General features: G+C 40.2%; 1 protein-coding gene across 4 annotated transcripts in view; it reads right to left on the bottom strand.

The window, feature by feature from the left end:
• Positions 1–6315, bottom strand: part of CREB1 (cAMP responsive element binding protein 1) — a 16442-nt gene extending 10127 nt beyond the window's left edge. Inside the window, exons 1-3 of one of the 4 annotated variants that reach the window (XM_010131852.1) lie at positions 6194–6315; positions 2575–2721; positions 711–811 (exon numbers count right to left, since the gene is read on the bottom strand). In XM_010131852.1, coding sequence (XP_010130154.1) covers positions 711–811; positions 2575–2721; positions 6194–6307 — 362 coding nt within the window. In that variant the 5' untranslated portion in view covers positions 6308–6315. Of the gene's footprint in view, positions 1–710; positions 854–2574; positions 2722–6193 lie in introns of those variants that run through there. The other 3 variants (XM_010131851.1, XM_010131854.1, XM_010131853.1) reach the window with 3 other exon arrangements.
• Positions 6316–16465: the final 10150 nt, after the last annotated feature.

The following is a 16465-nucleotide window of genomic DNA, read 5'->3' as shown; positions in this document are numbered from 1 at the left end:
ATTCCTTAATGCTATTTAGCACGTTTTAAGAATGAGAAGTGAGATTTAATACAGTCAGAAAAAGCTGTGCAAGGGCTTAATTGATAAAGTAACATATGATTAACACCCTGTGAAGGAGCACCTTAGTTGGTCTTACTGCAAAAGTATTTGCCATGACAACTAAAGATACTAGATGCCTATCACTACAGTCAACTCATTCCCTGACTTCTTAAAACTTTAGACTTTTTTTGCTCAAGTAGAAATTCTCTCTGAGACACAGAACACCACATGTTCATTGAAAGTCTCATGGGAGAAAGGAATTGATTGTTGCTAGCATTTCAACAATAATAAAAAATAATACAGTTGATTTTTTCAGGCCACAGATTACACAGAAACCACTTCCTTGTGAAGCTTCAGTGTGTTTCATGTATTAAGTATCCATTAAATCTATCTCTTAAGGCACCTAGCACAATGATACGTCAATGTTTCACAGATGTGGCGATGAGCTTATTCTCAGTTCATTTCTGTCTTAACTAAGAGCAACAGCTGAGATTTCTTCCTCCTCCTCCTATTTGCTTATCTCTTTACATCCCGTTCCATGGAAAGACATTGCAGAAGAGAGATTTCAGTTAAACGGTAAATGTAAAAATAACTATACAATCCAACTGTTGGTCTCCCCACGTGAAGAATGCATCCATCAAGCAAAATGCTTCTGCTTTTAAATTCCATACCTGTAGGAAGGTCGTCTGGAAAGAATTTCTCTTCGTTTCTGTGAGTCTGTGACACTGTCTACTGATTCCTGTGAATCTTCACTTTCTGCTATAGTGGAGATCTGTAAATAAGAACAGCATTCAATCTTAAAAAGACACAATGTCTTTATTTTAAGGAAATGATGACATCCTGTGAAAAACATCACAATGCAAGTATTCTACAGTGCTTCTACCTGGCCAATGAACAGAAAGGGCAGGCTGTTTAGTAACAGATCCAGTGAAGAATAACCACAGTCAGTTATATACTCACAAGAATGTCCTTTACAATTTAAATAGTCCAATAAGAAAATATAAGCAGTAATTCCATACACTTTTTGCTTTCCATGATTCATTCCTTGTTTCCATCCATTTTAAGGAAACAAAGATTTTTTAGTAAAATTTAGGGAGAGAATAACTAAAACAAAATTAAGCTAGCAGAAATGTTTGGAAACAAAGAGCACAATACTGAAGTTGAGAAACATCCATAATTTTCAAATTCAAAGTGTACCGAAAATGTAAAAACATCTCCAATTTATAAAACCAGAGAGTGTTTTCCAAAATTCACATGACAAATCCTAATGACAGTGAAGAGCGAAATGCCTGTGAGAAACACAGCTCACAGCCGAACATTTTATGCCCTGTAGGAAAGATTCCTAAAGGCTCAAAAGCTTGCTGGCGCCCAAATCTCACAGTTACCAGAGAGAGGGCCTGAACAGGTCTGAGGCTGGCTGTGAACCACCAGGCTTTGAATATCCAAACACACTGGCTTTGCTCCAAGCCAGGTGAATTCCAAGCATGGTTTTGTTGTCAGTCCCTTATCTTCCACCTCTAGGCTAGTAACTTGTGCACTTTCTAGAACTGCTCACCTCCAGGTAGATTAAACCTCTAAATTTTTTACTCCAGTGGCTGAGGAGGGTAGAGCACGACAGAAACTCAGTGCTAAAGCTGACAAGAGGTAAACAGAGATTAATATCAGAATGGCCTAGTTTTAAATTATGCATGCCTTATTATTTTTTACAATAATACCCAGCTAAATATCTGTATCAAGTAGTCACAATGTCTACTTTTTAAAGTTAAACACTTTGTGGGCTCAGAGTACTCAATAGCCACGCAATGATGTGCAGTCCTTGCCCCATGTAGCTGCTGTATGCCAAGCAGTTTCTGCTTCTGCATTCCATAACACTGAGCTTCAAGTGGTTAAAAAACCCAAAAGTTACAAATTTTAAAGATTTTGGACTACTTGACTCCCACGTCTTCAAGCTACCTTATTGCATTGCATTATCTGTCCTGCTTTACAGAAGAGAAAATGCTAGGACTTTACAAAGCAAACAATGTTCAACAGGTGAATTTTAAAGCCTTTTTTGTGAGAGGACTGACAGGTTTATCTTAAGGACCATTAACATACAGACGTCTGCTTTGTTAACCAATGCAAATATTTTCTAAGTAGCAAAGACTCTCATCCCAGAATATCAGCCTCATTCATAATTAAATATTACATTATTTTAAAAATCCCTTTTTTTTAACTTCAGAATAGGATGTACTCTTACTCAGTAAAGACGTATGAAATACAGTAGAGAAAAAAAGTACAATAATACCATAAGAAAAACCATGAAGCTGTTAAACTCACCAACCAAATTCTAGAGGGAAATGAAACTCAGCAACGTTTGAAAGTGAAAAGTGGTTAAACCAGAACAGAAAAAAAAAATACTGTACAGATTTTTCCTCCAACTTGCTCTTAAAGTTTATATAGGTAAAAACACAACCCAGAACGCAAACACATTAGAAACAACAGGCAGGACTATTCAAAAGGCCCAATTCATGTCTTAGGTATTTCTTCAGTCAGTACCTGAACAGTCTGGACCTGTGGAGACTGAATAACTGACGGCTGGGCAGCCTGAATTACTCCATGCACTTGAACCGTCTGCCCATTGGGCAGCTGAACTAAGGTCACCGTGGGCGCAGAAGACGTTGCGTGAGCTGCTGGCATAGATACCTGCAAAGAAGAGACAGTGGGCATAAATTAGGTTATTGCAAAGATTTCTTATTTCATTACAAAGAACACATTTTGTGAAATAATTGTCTTTTTTAGACCCCAGTAGAGGAACCAAATGTTTCAGCGTAATATAAAACCCCCTGAACTGCCTAAGCCCAACATCTGACCTACTTTACAAATTAATCTAATGCAGAATATCTGCAGGCTCGAAATACTGCTTGTAAAACCACTGACAAGAATGAGAAAAACATAACCCGCCTCTAATTTGAGGTAAACTAATAAAAACACGTTAATTACGTTTTTGCTTACTTCAGTTAGATATTGCTAGGACTTGGGTGTACTCCTACAGACACTGCTGAGTCAAAGGCAGAAACATATGAGAGCACAGCTATTTTTGTTCTTGCTCAAGAAAATGTCAAGTGTTTGCCATATATAAGAAGTTAAAATTTTTAGGGAGTCGTACCTGTCAGACTTTCTAGAGACTAAACCATATCGAGTAGCTGGCAACGTCCATTTGAATGAACAAAACTGACCATGTGTTCAGACATGAAATCTATGGGTTTGCAGTGGAAACAAATGGTTTCTAGGCAGTTACTGTGATTCAGCATTGACAGGTCAACACGAACTCCAGTCTTAGAGCTATTTCTGTGAGGAAAAACTGCACACGTTTTAAACGCTCAGTTCCTAAACACAACTGAGTTTCTCTGGCACAGACCTGCAGGCATAGCGGCCACGCCAACAGGGACAGGCTAATGACTTCAACCCAGTACATTAGCACTGCATGCACGGCATCCATGTCCCGTGCAGGGGCTCAGGCTCCAAGGACAGCGATATCCACACAAAGCTGTTCACATCAGGCGGGAAAGCCTCACTCTGGCAGGTCACAAGAACTATTATGGGCAGCTGAAGGGCCATGCACCAAGGTTGCTACATGGCTGGGCAGATGCCCCAGTGCACATCCAGTATTCAGCAACTGTCTGGTGGCACGATGCATGTGTTCATGGGTGGAGGGCTCCTGAAAGGCAGGGGGCTGCCAGAGCTGCCATACCAGCGCACACAGCCCTTGGTTTGCGCCTGACTCACACCATCGTAGCCCTCAGGGCAGAACTGCAGGCAAGCGTGAGCTGCTCTGGTAGAGCTCAGCCAAGTCATGGGTCACTGACTGACCAGCCTCCTAGACACCTGAGTCTGGAAGATGTAACGAACCTCCAGTGTTCAATGGCATTTTCAAGAAATTTAGTCCATGTAGCTACAACACAAGAAGGGGCTGTACTGATGTCCTACCTAATCTCAAAGAGCTGCTGTGTACCGGATGCAGAAGTAAATCCTCTGTTGTCCCCATAAACATGTGGTTCTCAAAAAGCTGCAGTAGCTGATCTCTGAATTTCCATAAACATCCGTCAGTTACAAGGAAATCTTGCTTAACAACAAAATTAAAGGGAATTACATGTGGGCCTCTCTCCTCCACAGCTGTCTCTCCCTAATCCGCAATTTTCTGTTTGCCTTTACCTTCCTTTTTCAGGAAAACAGCTGCAGCATTACATGGTGGTACTTAACTCACATCTAAGGGAAACCAGGGCTGAGATTATCATAAGCACACTTTCCTCTGGCAAATTGTATTTCTTTACCAAGTGACCTTTTTTAATAATGCATGTCTGACTGAACAGTCCTTGGCAATGACAGCAAAGCTGATCAACTGGAGGCCACTCTGCAGTTGGATTAAGCCAACAGCAGAGTGTAACTTCCGCAGATGTCTCTGACTCATACCTTGTGGAACTGGAACAAGTTTCCTTTTGACTCTGAAAACTACCCTGAACTAACTAAAAATGCAGCTAATATTAAATTAAGCTTACAAGAGGGGTGACCTTACAAGAGATAACGGAAGAATTAAATTGACATTAGTTATTTAGGTTTGCCTCTGAGGACACTCCCTAATACCAATCACTGCCACTTCACATATTAAAAATATCATAACAACATAACGCTGCTGTGAACAAGACAAGGAGTTATGTTTAGACTGCTATATCACCTCCACAAGGAATATAAAGCCTGGGGAAAAGCTAAGGTGCAAATAATGCAATGGATGACAACAGAGAAAATTAGGAAAAAATATAACTCTTTGTGTTTCACATGGATTTTAACCATAGCTGTATAGCTTTTTCTTACTTGGAAAAAATTCTCATTCAAGTATCAGGGTAATTTTGCTCGAGTAAAGTGTACTCAATCCACCACATTCTTGTGCGAACGTTCAGCTACCTGGTAGTTAGTATGTTAGCAGAAGAACTGAAAACATTCTTGCTTCTCTGGGCTAAATCTTAATGCATACCAAGTGAGAAGCAGTTTGGTAGTTTTGCAAGCGAAATAAACCTCTTCCACTCAGTTCACACTGAGGTGCTATTCGCACCACCTACATCCTGTGCCTAAGTTAGACAGTGTGAAAACTGTCCAAAGAGGCAAGCTGGTGCAGGGCAGCTGGTGGCCTGTAAATTCACACTTCAGCTTCACTCAACAAAATCATCCTGTGCATTTTAACAGCTCCAATCCCCATACTTTCATTTGAATGGAAGCGTACTATCTCTGGTTTGCCAAAAGGTGTAACGACTTTAAAAAGACATTAATCATTTATAAAATGATAACTGATTTAACACTTGTGCCACTTAAAAAACACTCAATTCCCCAAACTATGAGATCTAAAAAAATTGTTTGTTCTTTGCAGACTGCAAGTAGTTTTAGAATTAAATGGTTACAGAAGAGAGACTAACAGATTCTGTACTCATTTACACAATGGAGTTGCTTCTGCCAACCATCAGTATATCCAAGAATGAAACCAGCTTCCAAAATTAGAGATGTGGCTTGGATTACATCTCTTGTCTCTCCAAAATAATTTGGGCATAATACACGATCTACTACTGTCTCTCTAAACAGCCAACAACTCTGTGAAATTCTGGAGACAACAGGGTAACATGAGCTGTCAAATGCCAGGTTGTTCCATTTGATTATTATGTTCATAATATGGATCCCATCTGATAAGATGCTGCATTATTTATCTATATTTTCAGTTTGTTCTACTCAGAATTAAACTGACTACTATAGACAAGTTTCTAACCAAAAACAACAGCAAAATAATCCAGTCAATATAAAAAACCCAGTAAATTACATCTTTTGAAAAAAACCCAACCTTTCAGTGGTATGGTTGTGGTAAAGAATGCTAAGAAATGTTTTTATTCATCATTCTGTTAACATTACAGGGTTTACACACACACAGTTCTTCAGAACTAACACAGCCTAGTGTGATGGGAAGTTAAAAACCTCTACTGCTTTAAAAATGTGAAGACAAATATTAAAGGAACTAACATTGCATCTGTTTCAGAATCGTATCAATGGAACCCTTCTCTCAGGCCCATGAGCAGACATTATCCCTCTTAAAAAAATTATCCAATAGGTAAAACTATTACACCGTATGATTTTATACCTGGGCTAACGTTGCAATCTGTGGTTGTGCCTGTACTGTCATCTGTTGGGTTTCTGCCTCTGTAACGGCTGCATCTCCACTCTGCTGGTTCTCTGCTCCAGATTCCATGGTCATTTAGTTACCTACAATCACAATATTTGTCGTAAGTCTGGGTTGGTATGCAAGTCCATTATTCTTGGTGGATCTGGTAGCAATCGCTGCCGCTGAATTCCCATTACTACATGCTGTTTTCATCTGCTTATTTAAATATTGCCAAACTATTAGCATTCAGGCAAATTTTTTTCATGCCAGATGTCTGCCTCAGGTTAATTTTGATGTGTGTAATGTTTCTGAAAAACAGGTCCAGTCTCCTCTAATAACGAGAAAAAATGCGTTTTGCTCATCTTAAAAAAATTGCTTGAGCAATTGCACTATAATGATCTAGTACCTCCAATTTCCAGTAATGACCGGCAGTCTGTCAGGAAGGGCACTCCCACAAGTGCCAAGGTGACAACGTGCCCTGCTACAGCCCGCCCTCTCCCCAGCAACTGCAGTTTGCAGATAACCAATAGCAACTGCTTCTCATTTGGAGACTTAGTTTTCAGTCTTCCGTCTGAACTAACTATGCAACATCTCCATGCAAATTCTTTCCACAACCAGACTGTGAATGGCCCTATGTCACAGCAACAGTCTTTTCTACTTGGTAGCTTTAAAGTCTGTATACATAGCAATGGAAGCCATTTCTACTCGAACCTTAGTGTAAATAAAAAATTTTATATTTAGAGGTACACAGTAGTCTGTCACGACCTAAGTTTTGTATCACATATAGCTCCTAATGCACTTATATTTCTAACCAATAAACGAGCATACTTAGATCACCAGAACACAAAACTCTATAAAAAGAGGTTGCATAACTTCCCAAACCATGCATGTAGGCAGAGTGCAATGAATGTTAAATTCTGCACGGATCTGTGAAAATTACTTTTCAGTTCTTCTTTAAATACTGGTATGAAAATATTTAGTATATAAAAAATAACTTCCAAATACAAAGCAACGCTCCCAATGGAGATATAGCAATATCACTATTATACAGAACTCCAAATACCAAATATTAGCAGTGAATATTACCTCCACAGCCACCATACTAACCCTGTGTACCACCTGTGCTGCCCAATCTACTCAGGCCTATGGCTCCCCCTAAGGCAGCACACCTTTCTTCAGAGCCGGAGCAAAACAACCAGCAGAGCATTTCTGCTTTGGGAAAGGGCCAGGAGGCAGAGGATGCTCACATCAGAAGGTGGAAAGAAAGAGAAACACCCCTCTCCTTGCTCAGCTTTACTAGTCCCCCGAGGAAAAGACTCTGAAGTATCAGGTGGTGGTACCACGTCCACATTCAAGACATTTCATTTTAAACATGACTGGGAAACTTCTATTTCAACACAAACTATACCTCGGTATTACAGGAAAGAAAATACTCTTTGGAGACGTGTTGCCTAAAGCAGTAGAGTCACACTGCAACCCGGAGCATAATATGAAATATCTCCCTTAGAGTAAATGATTACTAATCATGAAAGATAAATCAGCATTTCAAAGTAGAGGCTGCATCTCACCTCAAAAGAAAGCAAGTCAATGTATATAAATAAGAATCTGTATCGTTAGTATTGAAAGTGACTGCTGAAATGGGCTTTTGTGTTTGCGCGTGTGAAGACTGAAATGTTTAAATACCAAGAATTTAGTTCCAATATCAGCTTAGGAACTCCTAGGAAATGAAAAGAAGGAAAATAATTAAACCTGATTCTCCTTAAAAACAAACAATGGAAGAAAATCTACAAATGTTTGGAAAAAGCAAATTAAATTCTTCTAAGCACCTGGAATTCTAAGCACCTGTTGCCATGATTTTTGTCCCACATAAACCAGGTATCAGTCCAACAAATGCTCAAGATAAACAATACTCTACCTATTTATATATAATGGCAAACTGGCCATAAAAGAAAATAACTGTAACCTCACTGCATTGTTAGTAATCTGGATGTTACAATTTTTACGAGCATTTCAAGAATAGCCTGTCTCTGTGCCAGTATCATAATCCCATTCCGTTTCCTACAGTACCAAGTCTTTTCCATGTTGGATTTCAACTTCCAGAAAGAACATAAGAAAACTCAGGTACTATTTGCAATTACTATTTGTAATATACATTAACAAACTGTTCTTAAAGACTTAATTCATGACAGCAGTTTAAGTGGGTTTTTATCCCAACTTTAACACACGTTATATTTTAACAGTCTTAGTCCTCCATGTTTTTCACCCAATTATTTTTAGTGTTCCGCATTTTCAAAAGTGGAGACTAAAAACCAGAATACCACAAGTTTCTCTTCGATTTTTATCACGTCTAAGGAGGTATATAATAACTTTTTTGGGGAGTATCAGCCAGTTCGTCCAAGGTAAGCAAATCAACAACTTTTTCCCAATTTCTATGCATGTATCAATGTGACTCCACCCAAAAGACCACCTCATCAGAACTCATTTGGGAAGCGGACATCAGCATCATCTCCCACCCCAGGTATCTGGAGGAACTTTAAAAAACAATTTCCCAGCTACAAATTCAAGTACACTGCAAACCCAATAATGCTTTTGTTTGCTGACAGAAATCGTAACTCCCGTATGCAGTCCGTCGCTATACGTATTGGATTAGAAATACATGAAACATGCAAGTGCGGAGACTCATCAATCAGATATTCAGCAATGTTTGCAAAGCTAGACGTTGCCAAATTCCTGATAAAAAATGCAGTGTTTTCCTACGAAGAATTTCCAATCCTCTCATAGGACATTCAGCAAAGGACCTCTGCTTTTATAAGCTTGGTTTCCACAACTGCATCATCTTTTGCAGCAACATCATCTTTTGCAGAGGTAATCAGCAAAAGCATTAGCTGTTTGAAGCTCCCTCCCCTACCAATGCCAACATTTTGGAAATCAAATTCTTAACACGACTTGTGAAACACCTAAAAGGAACCTCCTCATAACATATGGTAAGCACCAAGCAATGCAGGAAGCTGCCTGCAAGAGGTACATCTTGACACATGGAGTTTAAGCGAGTTCCCAATGTGATTGGCAGCTCTTAGTCTTGTGTTATTTGCAGGTTTGCAGTACTATCGACTTCGGTTCAATTTACCTTATACATCACAGTATTTGTATCCTAACATCTTCACCACGACCTTTTACAGTAACTTGTTACAAAAAGGCATCAGATTTTTGAGCATCATGACATCATATTCCAGATACACTGATACATTGTTTCATGTTTGCTTTAACAGAAAGCTATGATTAAGATTGCTAAGATAGACAAGACCAGGCACCTAGAACATAAATAATTGTTAAGCTGCATGTACAGATAGGACCACGATGGCTGAAATTCCTGTCAGTTCTTGCAATTTACAGTGTAACAGCTGAGATAGTGACGGGTTTGAAACCTTAACCTCCCTGCACATACAAATGAACGCCAATCTTCACACCTCCTTTCTAAGCTCTCATACACCCCTAGTGTAGACAAGCGTTGCTGACCAGCACCCCAGTGTCCTTCCGTTCCTGTGGGTGCTCAGACCATCCCACCACCCCATTCTCTTTCTCCTCCCATCCCTTTTGCAGTGGCCCACCCTGCTCTCTGTCAGTGATGTCCCTGGCAGCCACCACACTGGAACTTGTCAAAGGGAGGTGGGGATCTGAAAGTGTCCTAGTGGGGAACAAGTGTCCGTAGCAGGAAAGGCATACAGGAGCAGAGGAGCACACCTTCTTCTCACTCCTCCCTGCTTCCAGGCTACTTTCCATCTTGTCAGGAGAGGACACACACCTCCCACTTTGAGAAAAAATTAGTAATTTCTGTAGTTCATCTTGAACCAAGTATTCTAAATGAAACTAACCAAAAAAACAGTTAGCTAGTAACAAGCGGACTTGGAAACCCAGAGTCTGCTTGCCTAAAACCCACCAGCTATGAACTCTGAGTACAGGTTAAGAAAGTTGGTGAGATTACCTGGTTAAAGACAGTTTAACTTGTGACTTTTATGTAATACATGATTTTCTTTACTAGTTCAAAAGAGCTAATATTATACTTACTAATACTTTCTTAATAACATACTTACTAACGACCTGAAACTCCAGAGGTGAAGAGCCAAATAGCGAAACACTCAACTGACACCCAGAAGTCTGTTCAAGCCAAATTAGGACTAGGAGAAAGCAGTTCAGCAGAAGATAACTAACTGTATTAGCTGAACTCACACCATGACAGCAGAAGATGGATGCTAATAAACATGAACAGTTACTGGTTAGTTACATAAAGCTGGAGTGGGGGCCTCGGCACTACTGCAGATAGTTCAGTTCAGATTCCTGCTTAACATGCATCTATGGCAAGCAAAGCTAAAGTGGTAGACTGCAACAGTAACAAGAGACAGGGTAATCTTTAAAAATTATCTTTGAGTAGATGGACCTTATAGATCAGCTGGATTACAGTGCAGAGGCTGGGAGCCCACCTTGAAAATGGTTCTGTGGAACCTCTGGTGTTCAGAGAAAGCAAGAATTTGGGGCAATGAAAACCTGTTGTATGAAGAGACTAGACAGAATTGTATTATTTACCCCAGCAAGGACAGAACTTACTCAAATACTAAAAAGTGTGTTTAAATTAGTAACAGGGTAAGTACACTAGAAGTACTCACTGTCTGATCATAAGGACAACAAAGCTGAAAGGCGGCAAATTTAAAGTAATAAAAATGAAAATTTAAAAATATCTATTTAAAAATTATGAAAAATGGTACTTCATGTACTGCGCAAATAGAGCACTGATGCTGCTGACAGTAAGCAATTTGTCAGGATTCAAACAGAGGTTAGGCATGCACAGGGATAAAAAGAACATCCAAGAATATCCAGAATTAGTATGGCTATTTCAAACAAACAAACAAAGAACAGGACTGAAAGTAAGATTAAAACCTCATGAGTCGGGATTTAAATCAGTATCTAATCCTGAAAAGTTCAAATAAAGATTTTCATGACGGGGAAGATTATGTCACATGTAATGCTTGCAGGTACCAGCAGTCTTTCGAGGTACCTACTGATCGTCAGTATCCTAAAGACAAGATGCTGAACTAGGTGCACTACAGATGACAGTAACTCCTGGCACCTCTGTCAGTTAAAGCAAGAATCGATGTTGTGCATTCAGAACATGAGCAGTTACCTCCCCTCCCACCTGCTCACAGGTCAGGAATACGTAATTCTGTCTTCCCACAGCTTTCACATAAATGTCTTCCTGCTTTAGTACCCACCCATTGATAGATCTGTGGTCTCCCTGCTATACCTTGCTTGCTGCTTCTTCTCTCTCTCTCCCAAATACTCTATGAACTCCAGCATTTCTCCTGAACATTAGACTCTGCTCCTTCCTTTCTCCTTGCTCGCATGAGCCACAGGGCTCTCTTGTTCTGCAGACAAGGCTACTTTTCGTCCCCAGGACAGACTGGAGAAAAGGTGGAGGTCCTTTCCCAAACATCACTAAATCCAGGAACCAAAATACCTCACTGTGGCTGGTATGAATAACTTTCCATCCACCTTTCCCCGAGAAGGTCCTAAATGCCCCAAAGCTTTCTGGGCTTTTCAGCTGTATCAGTTGGCAGAGCAAAACATACTGCCCCTCCCCAACAGCCTTTCTTTTCTTTGTCTTTAGTAACATCCTGGTGACAATTCACTGTTGTCAGTTAATGCTTAGGCTGACATCAGCCATAATGTAACTACACCTTGAGGCCACACAATCCACTTTACACCTCAGACCGGTGTCACAGCCTGCTCATAAGCAGACCCCTTCTTCACAGCTAGATCATGACTTCTCATTTTATTTTTTGAAGTACACACACACAGATTTTGAAGAACAACATGAGAGCCTCCAAATACAGTGCAAAGCAGAGCCAAACAAACCTACACTCATTTTCAGCCTCACTTAAGCCACATCCAGTCAGACATTCACCTCACCCAGCCATCACCTGCAGAGGCCATCTCTACTGCTACATGAAGTTCTTGATCCAGCTCAATATCCAGCCAACCGGCTGCTCATAGCAGCAAAAGACCGGAGCATCGAGGGTACTGTGGAAAGGGAAACTGAGGCAATACCTGTTTCTCAGGCCCTGTATTCGGATTTATTCATAGCAGTATGATTGTTCAGGAAGCAAATACAACTCCAAAGTTCCAGGAATACAATTCACTCTGTATTTACTATATGTAGCTTTATAAAGCCACAGATCCACCACGGAAGCACAGAAAAGGTCATCAAACACTACCCTTGTAGGTATTATTAGTTTTCACCTCTCTAGTGTAAATACTGAGTACACTCACATGAAATCTGCAAACACTTCCACTGTTACTTGCAGTGTGACAGCCCTTTCAGTCGTGGCTCAACAGCCACTTTATGAACTCCATTCAATGGCTGCCAGACTGAGAAAATGTTCAGAGAAAAATAATTCTGTTTACAGCTAACACATGGGACTTCAAATAACCAGTAATAAATGCTCAACAGGACAAGCCAGGCCCATAATTATCTCTGTCACTAATGACTATAGTGGGTTGGCACAGGAACTGCAATTTACACCAGTTTCTCTGTCATCCCAAGCTGGCACTGCCCCTACTGCTGCTCCCTGGGTGTTTCCTCCTTCCACCCTCTCCTCGGGGTGACAAGATGGTGTGCCATACTGTGAACACAACCTACTACTGCTGCTTTGTCTTACACCTACCTTTTTACCACTTCTTTGAATGGGTTTATCCCACAACCACTTGATGGTCATGCCAGCCTCTGGGTCAGGGCAGTGCAAGGGCCGAGTGGAAGAGGAAGTAAAAGAATGGCCTCAACAACCACCTCCACTGAAAAGAAGTCATTGGGTAACTATTGTTACTATTGAAAACATAATCCATAAATATATTTATAAGTGTTCTGTCCTCATATTGAACATTTTCAGGTATTAAAAGATTCATCAACATGCTTTACATTTGTGATCCTTAACAGTCAACAGAATTGTGAGAACTACTTAGAGTGATTAGGCATAGGGAGAAAAAACCCCCAAACACCCCAAAAGATGTCTGCATACTGAATTTTAGAGAAATGAGATTTTTAAGGATGTCCTGGGCATATACAATCCATTCACAAAGACTTCACTGAACTGGCTTGTTTCTGAGAATTCAGCACACCTCATAGTTCTGACACATTTGTTGCCAGTACCATTTTTATGCAGTGCATTTACATACAGACTGACCACACTTTACTACAGCTTACCATCTACCTCTGACATTATTTTTAGCACGTAAAAAGTACTTAATTTGCAACCTACGCTGATTTCGTGTAATTCCCATTAACTGTAGGAAGAAGTTTTCCTTTCACAAAAATTGTGAAACCATGTGAAATTGTTAAAAGACATGCCTCTTCTCCACATGCCTGCTGAAAGTAGGGTGGCTCACTTCCCTGTGTGTAGCTGTTAATTACTTAATAAAAATTATCACAACAACGTATCTGAACAGTATCATTTGTACGCAGGCATCTTTAACACAACATACAATATGGGCATCAAATGATTTTTTATGACAGCATGTGGGAGCTAACGCTCCCATTACATACATCAGGAACTCCAGAACAAAAGCTCTTTGCAACTGGTACAGGCCTAACAAATTACTAACCAGCACAGCTACTCATGACGAGGTTTAATTTCTGGCCCTAGACATATTCTTCTACCTTTGACTGAAACAGCAGTAGGCGGAGAACTGAAGAATAAACAACCCCAAGAGATCTGAAGCTGACCTCTCAGCACAACTGACTGCAGTGACATGAAGCCAGCCACTTCTATTTGCACTTCTAACTTCAGTGCTAAACTGTGATAACACACCAGTTTGATGGTGGTTATTTTTTTAATAAAAAAAGGAAGACATAATTACATCTGTACTAAGGACTAGTGAGGTATCCTTTTGTGAGTGCATGTGCCTCCGAAAGAGAGCCCCTGGGATGCTACGAGATGCTGCAGTTCACTGAAGTGCTCACTTCTGCAAACAGCAGGTACCTCATACGGTGAGGTGGGTGGGGGTGGCGCCTGCTCAGCCCATGGTGAAAGCTTGCTGGATGTGAACCAGCACCCATCTAAAAGCCATGGGGCTCAGTCTGAACTCAAGTAAGGTGCGTTCAGCAGTGGGTAAAATAAACTAACACCTCCCTTTTGCTAAGTCCCTGTGCCCATGCTGCTACATCCTACCTCGTAGCAGGGGATGTTAACTTGAGCTCAGTGCCATGTTAAAGCAGCTACACGACCCCTGCGTAAGGAGGTAGATTGCACCTGGCTGCCACAGCAAGAGATGTAGAAACAGTGCTCTGGTGCCACCCAGATATCTAGATATGCCAAATAAATAATTTATCCTGCTGTGCTAGCCAACAAGCAGAATGTTTTGGACCACCTCCTGTCACAGCAAACACTGGCATGTGAAGGTGTTTCAGCAGAAGAGCTAAGGCAGTCCACAGAGACAGAAAGGACAGCTAATTCTGCAAGTGGACAGAGACCTTCTCCTTCCCCAATGACACAGAGAAAATGAGAGATGATGTTAGAATGATGTTGGTGTTCCTACCAACAATGAAAAGAGTATTCAGAGAAGAAAATGATGCCCAGTTAGCAAGGTTAAGATCAGTCTAAGAAAGTGTACATTTTCCTTTTTTCCACTGGTAGACCTGTCAGGACTTGAGACTGCCACCTAACCTGCCAGAGTCATTCAGAAGGATCATATTTGTTCTCCTGCATATGCATTTCCATTTCTTACGGTCTTTTACTGACCCATCATTCATCCTGGCAGAGTAAGAACCACCTAAATGTTGTGTGAAGTATTTGACAATGTTTTAACATGTTGAAAGGATCTTTAACAACCTTTAAACATCTCAGGTCACAGGCATCAGCTGAAGGAACTCCTGCAATCCAAACCTGTGGCAGCCTCAACTCTCTAAGGAGAGATTCAACACATGTTTGTATAAATAAATGAGGAAATTACTGAAACTTGTTCTCAGCAAACAGTGACAGGAACAATGACTGACTGCTCAACAGAGCTACTGGCTTAAGAAGAGGAAAGCGGGACTACGATGTTGTTAAGATGCGGTATTTGTAACAGTGCCTCTTGCACAGGCTGTGCTCTATGTAGGTGGTACACATAAGAGATTCACATAGTCTCAATCACTAGGTGCATGACAAATGTGTAAGTGGACAAAGCTAAAGCTACTTTGAAATCATATAAAGATCACCCAGCTCTCTTCTTGTGCTCAGAGCAGATCAGGAACAACTCATCAAAAACAAAAATAAAAGCCAGAGCATTACACAGACTCACATCAGTCTAGTTAAGCCAAGTACTCCAAGACCAAGGGCCAAGAATACAACATATATATATATATAAAATCTTACACCTGTAGAGAAAAGAATCACCTTTGTACAGGTGTCTTCTTAACTGCAATAATTTAAATTAAATACCAGTTACGATTTAATGGGAAGCATATGCAGCGATGTGATAGACAGACAACCATATAAACACATTTTTTATTTTCTGAAATCTTTCTTTTCTAAAGTAATTTGTTTCCAGAGTCTCTGTTAATTTTACAGTGTGAAAATACTAAGACACATCACATTTATCAAAACAGCACACTGCAAGACTGGACTGAAGCTTCTTAGACATTACACTGATGAAAGATGACTTTCTAATGTAACAGGAATTTAAATTTACACTCTGAAACTTATTCTTCTGGAAAGTCCCAAAAATTCAGGGGACTTTCCCTTGATGCAAGTAAATGTTTCCTTTCCCATCCTATAATGACGTAGGACAACTGTCAGTATTTAAAGTTCTCTGTTTGGTCTAAAACATTAAATGAGATATCTAAATTTCACCACCCATTTATTTTGTTCATGCAAAAATTAAAAAAAAAAAAAAAAAGCCTGAGGTTTGAATACCACAGGCAACCTCAGCAAAAACTGCAGATCGAAGAGTCAGATGTTAGCATCCTAAAGTGATACAGATCATACTTGCTTTCACATCATTCTTCTGGTTCAGAAAACTATCAAATCAGTTAAGAAATTTAGGGCAAGTGTGAGTTTTAGGTATTATCAGCAGCATTTTCATCATCGTTATTAAACTTGACAAGAGAATTTTAGGTGGAATTTGTGCCTGTGCTGAGATTTTGTTGTTGGCAAGATGGGACAGTTCCATTGCTAATGTTTCTAACTCACTTCTGAATGTCAGTGGCTGAAGGATTAATACATT

This window comes from Buceros rhinoceros, unplaced genomic scaffold, assembly GCF_000710305.1.
Source record: "Buceros rhinoceros silvestris isolate BGI_N320 unplaced genomic scaffold, ASM71030v1 scaffold2882, whole genome shotgun sequence".
NCBI lineage: Eukaryota > Metazoa > Chordata > Aves > Bucerotiformes > Bucerotidae > Buceros > Buceros rhinoceros.
This window is presented reverse-complemented; position numbering and strand designations above follow the sequence as displayed.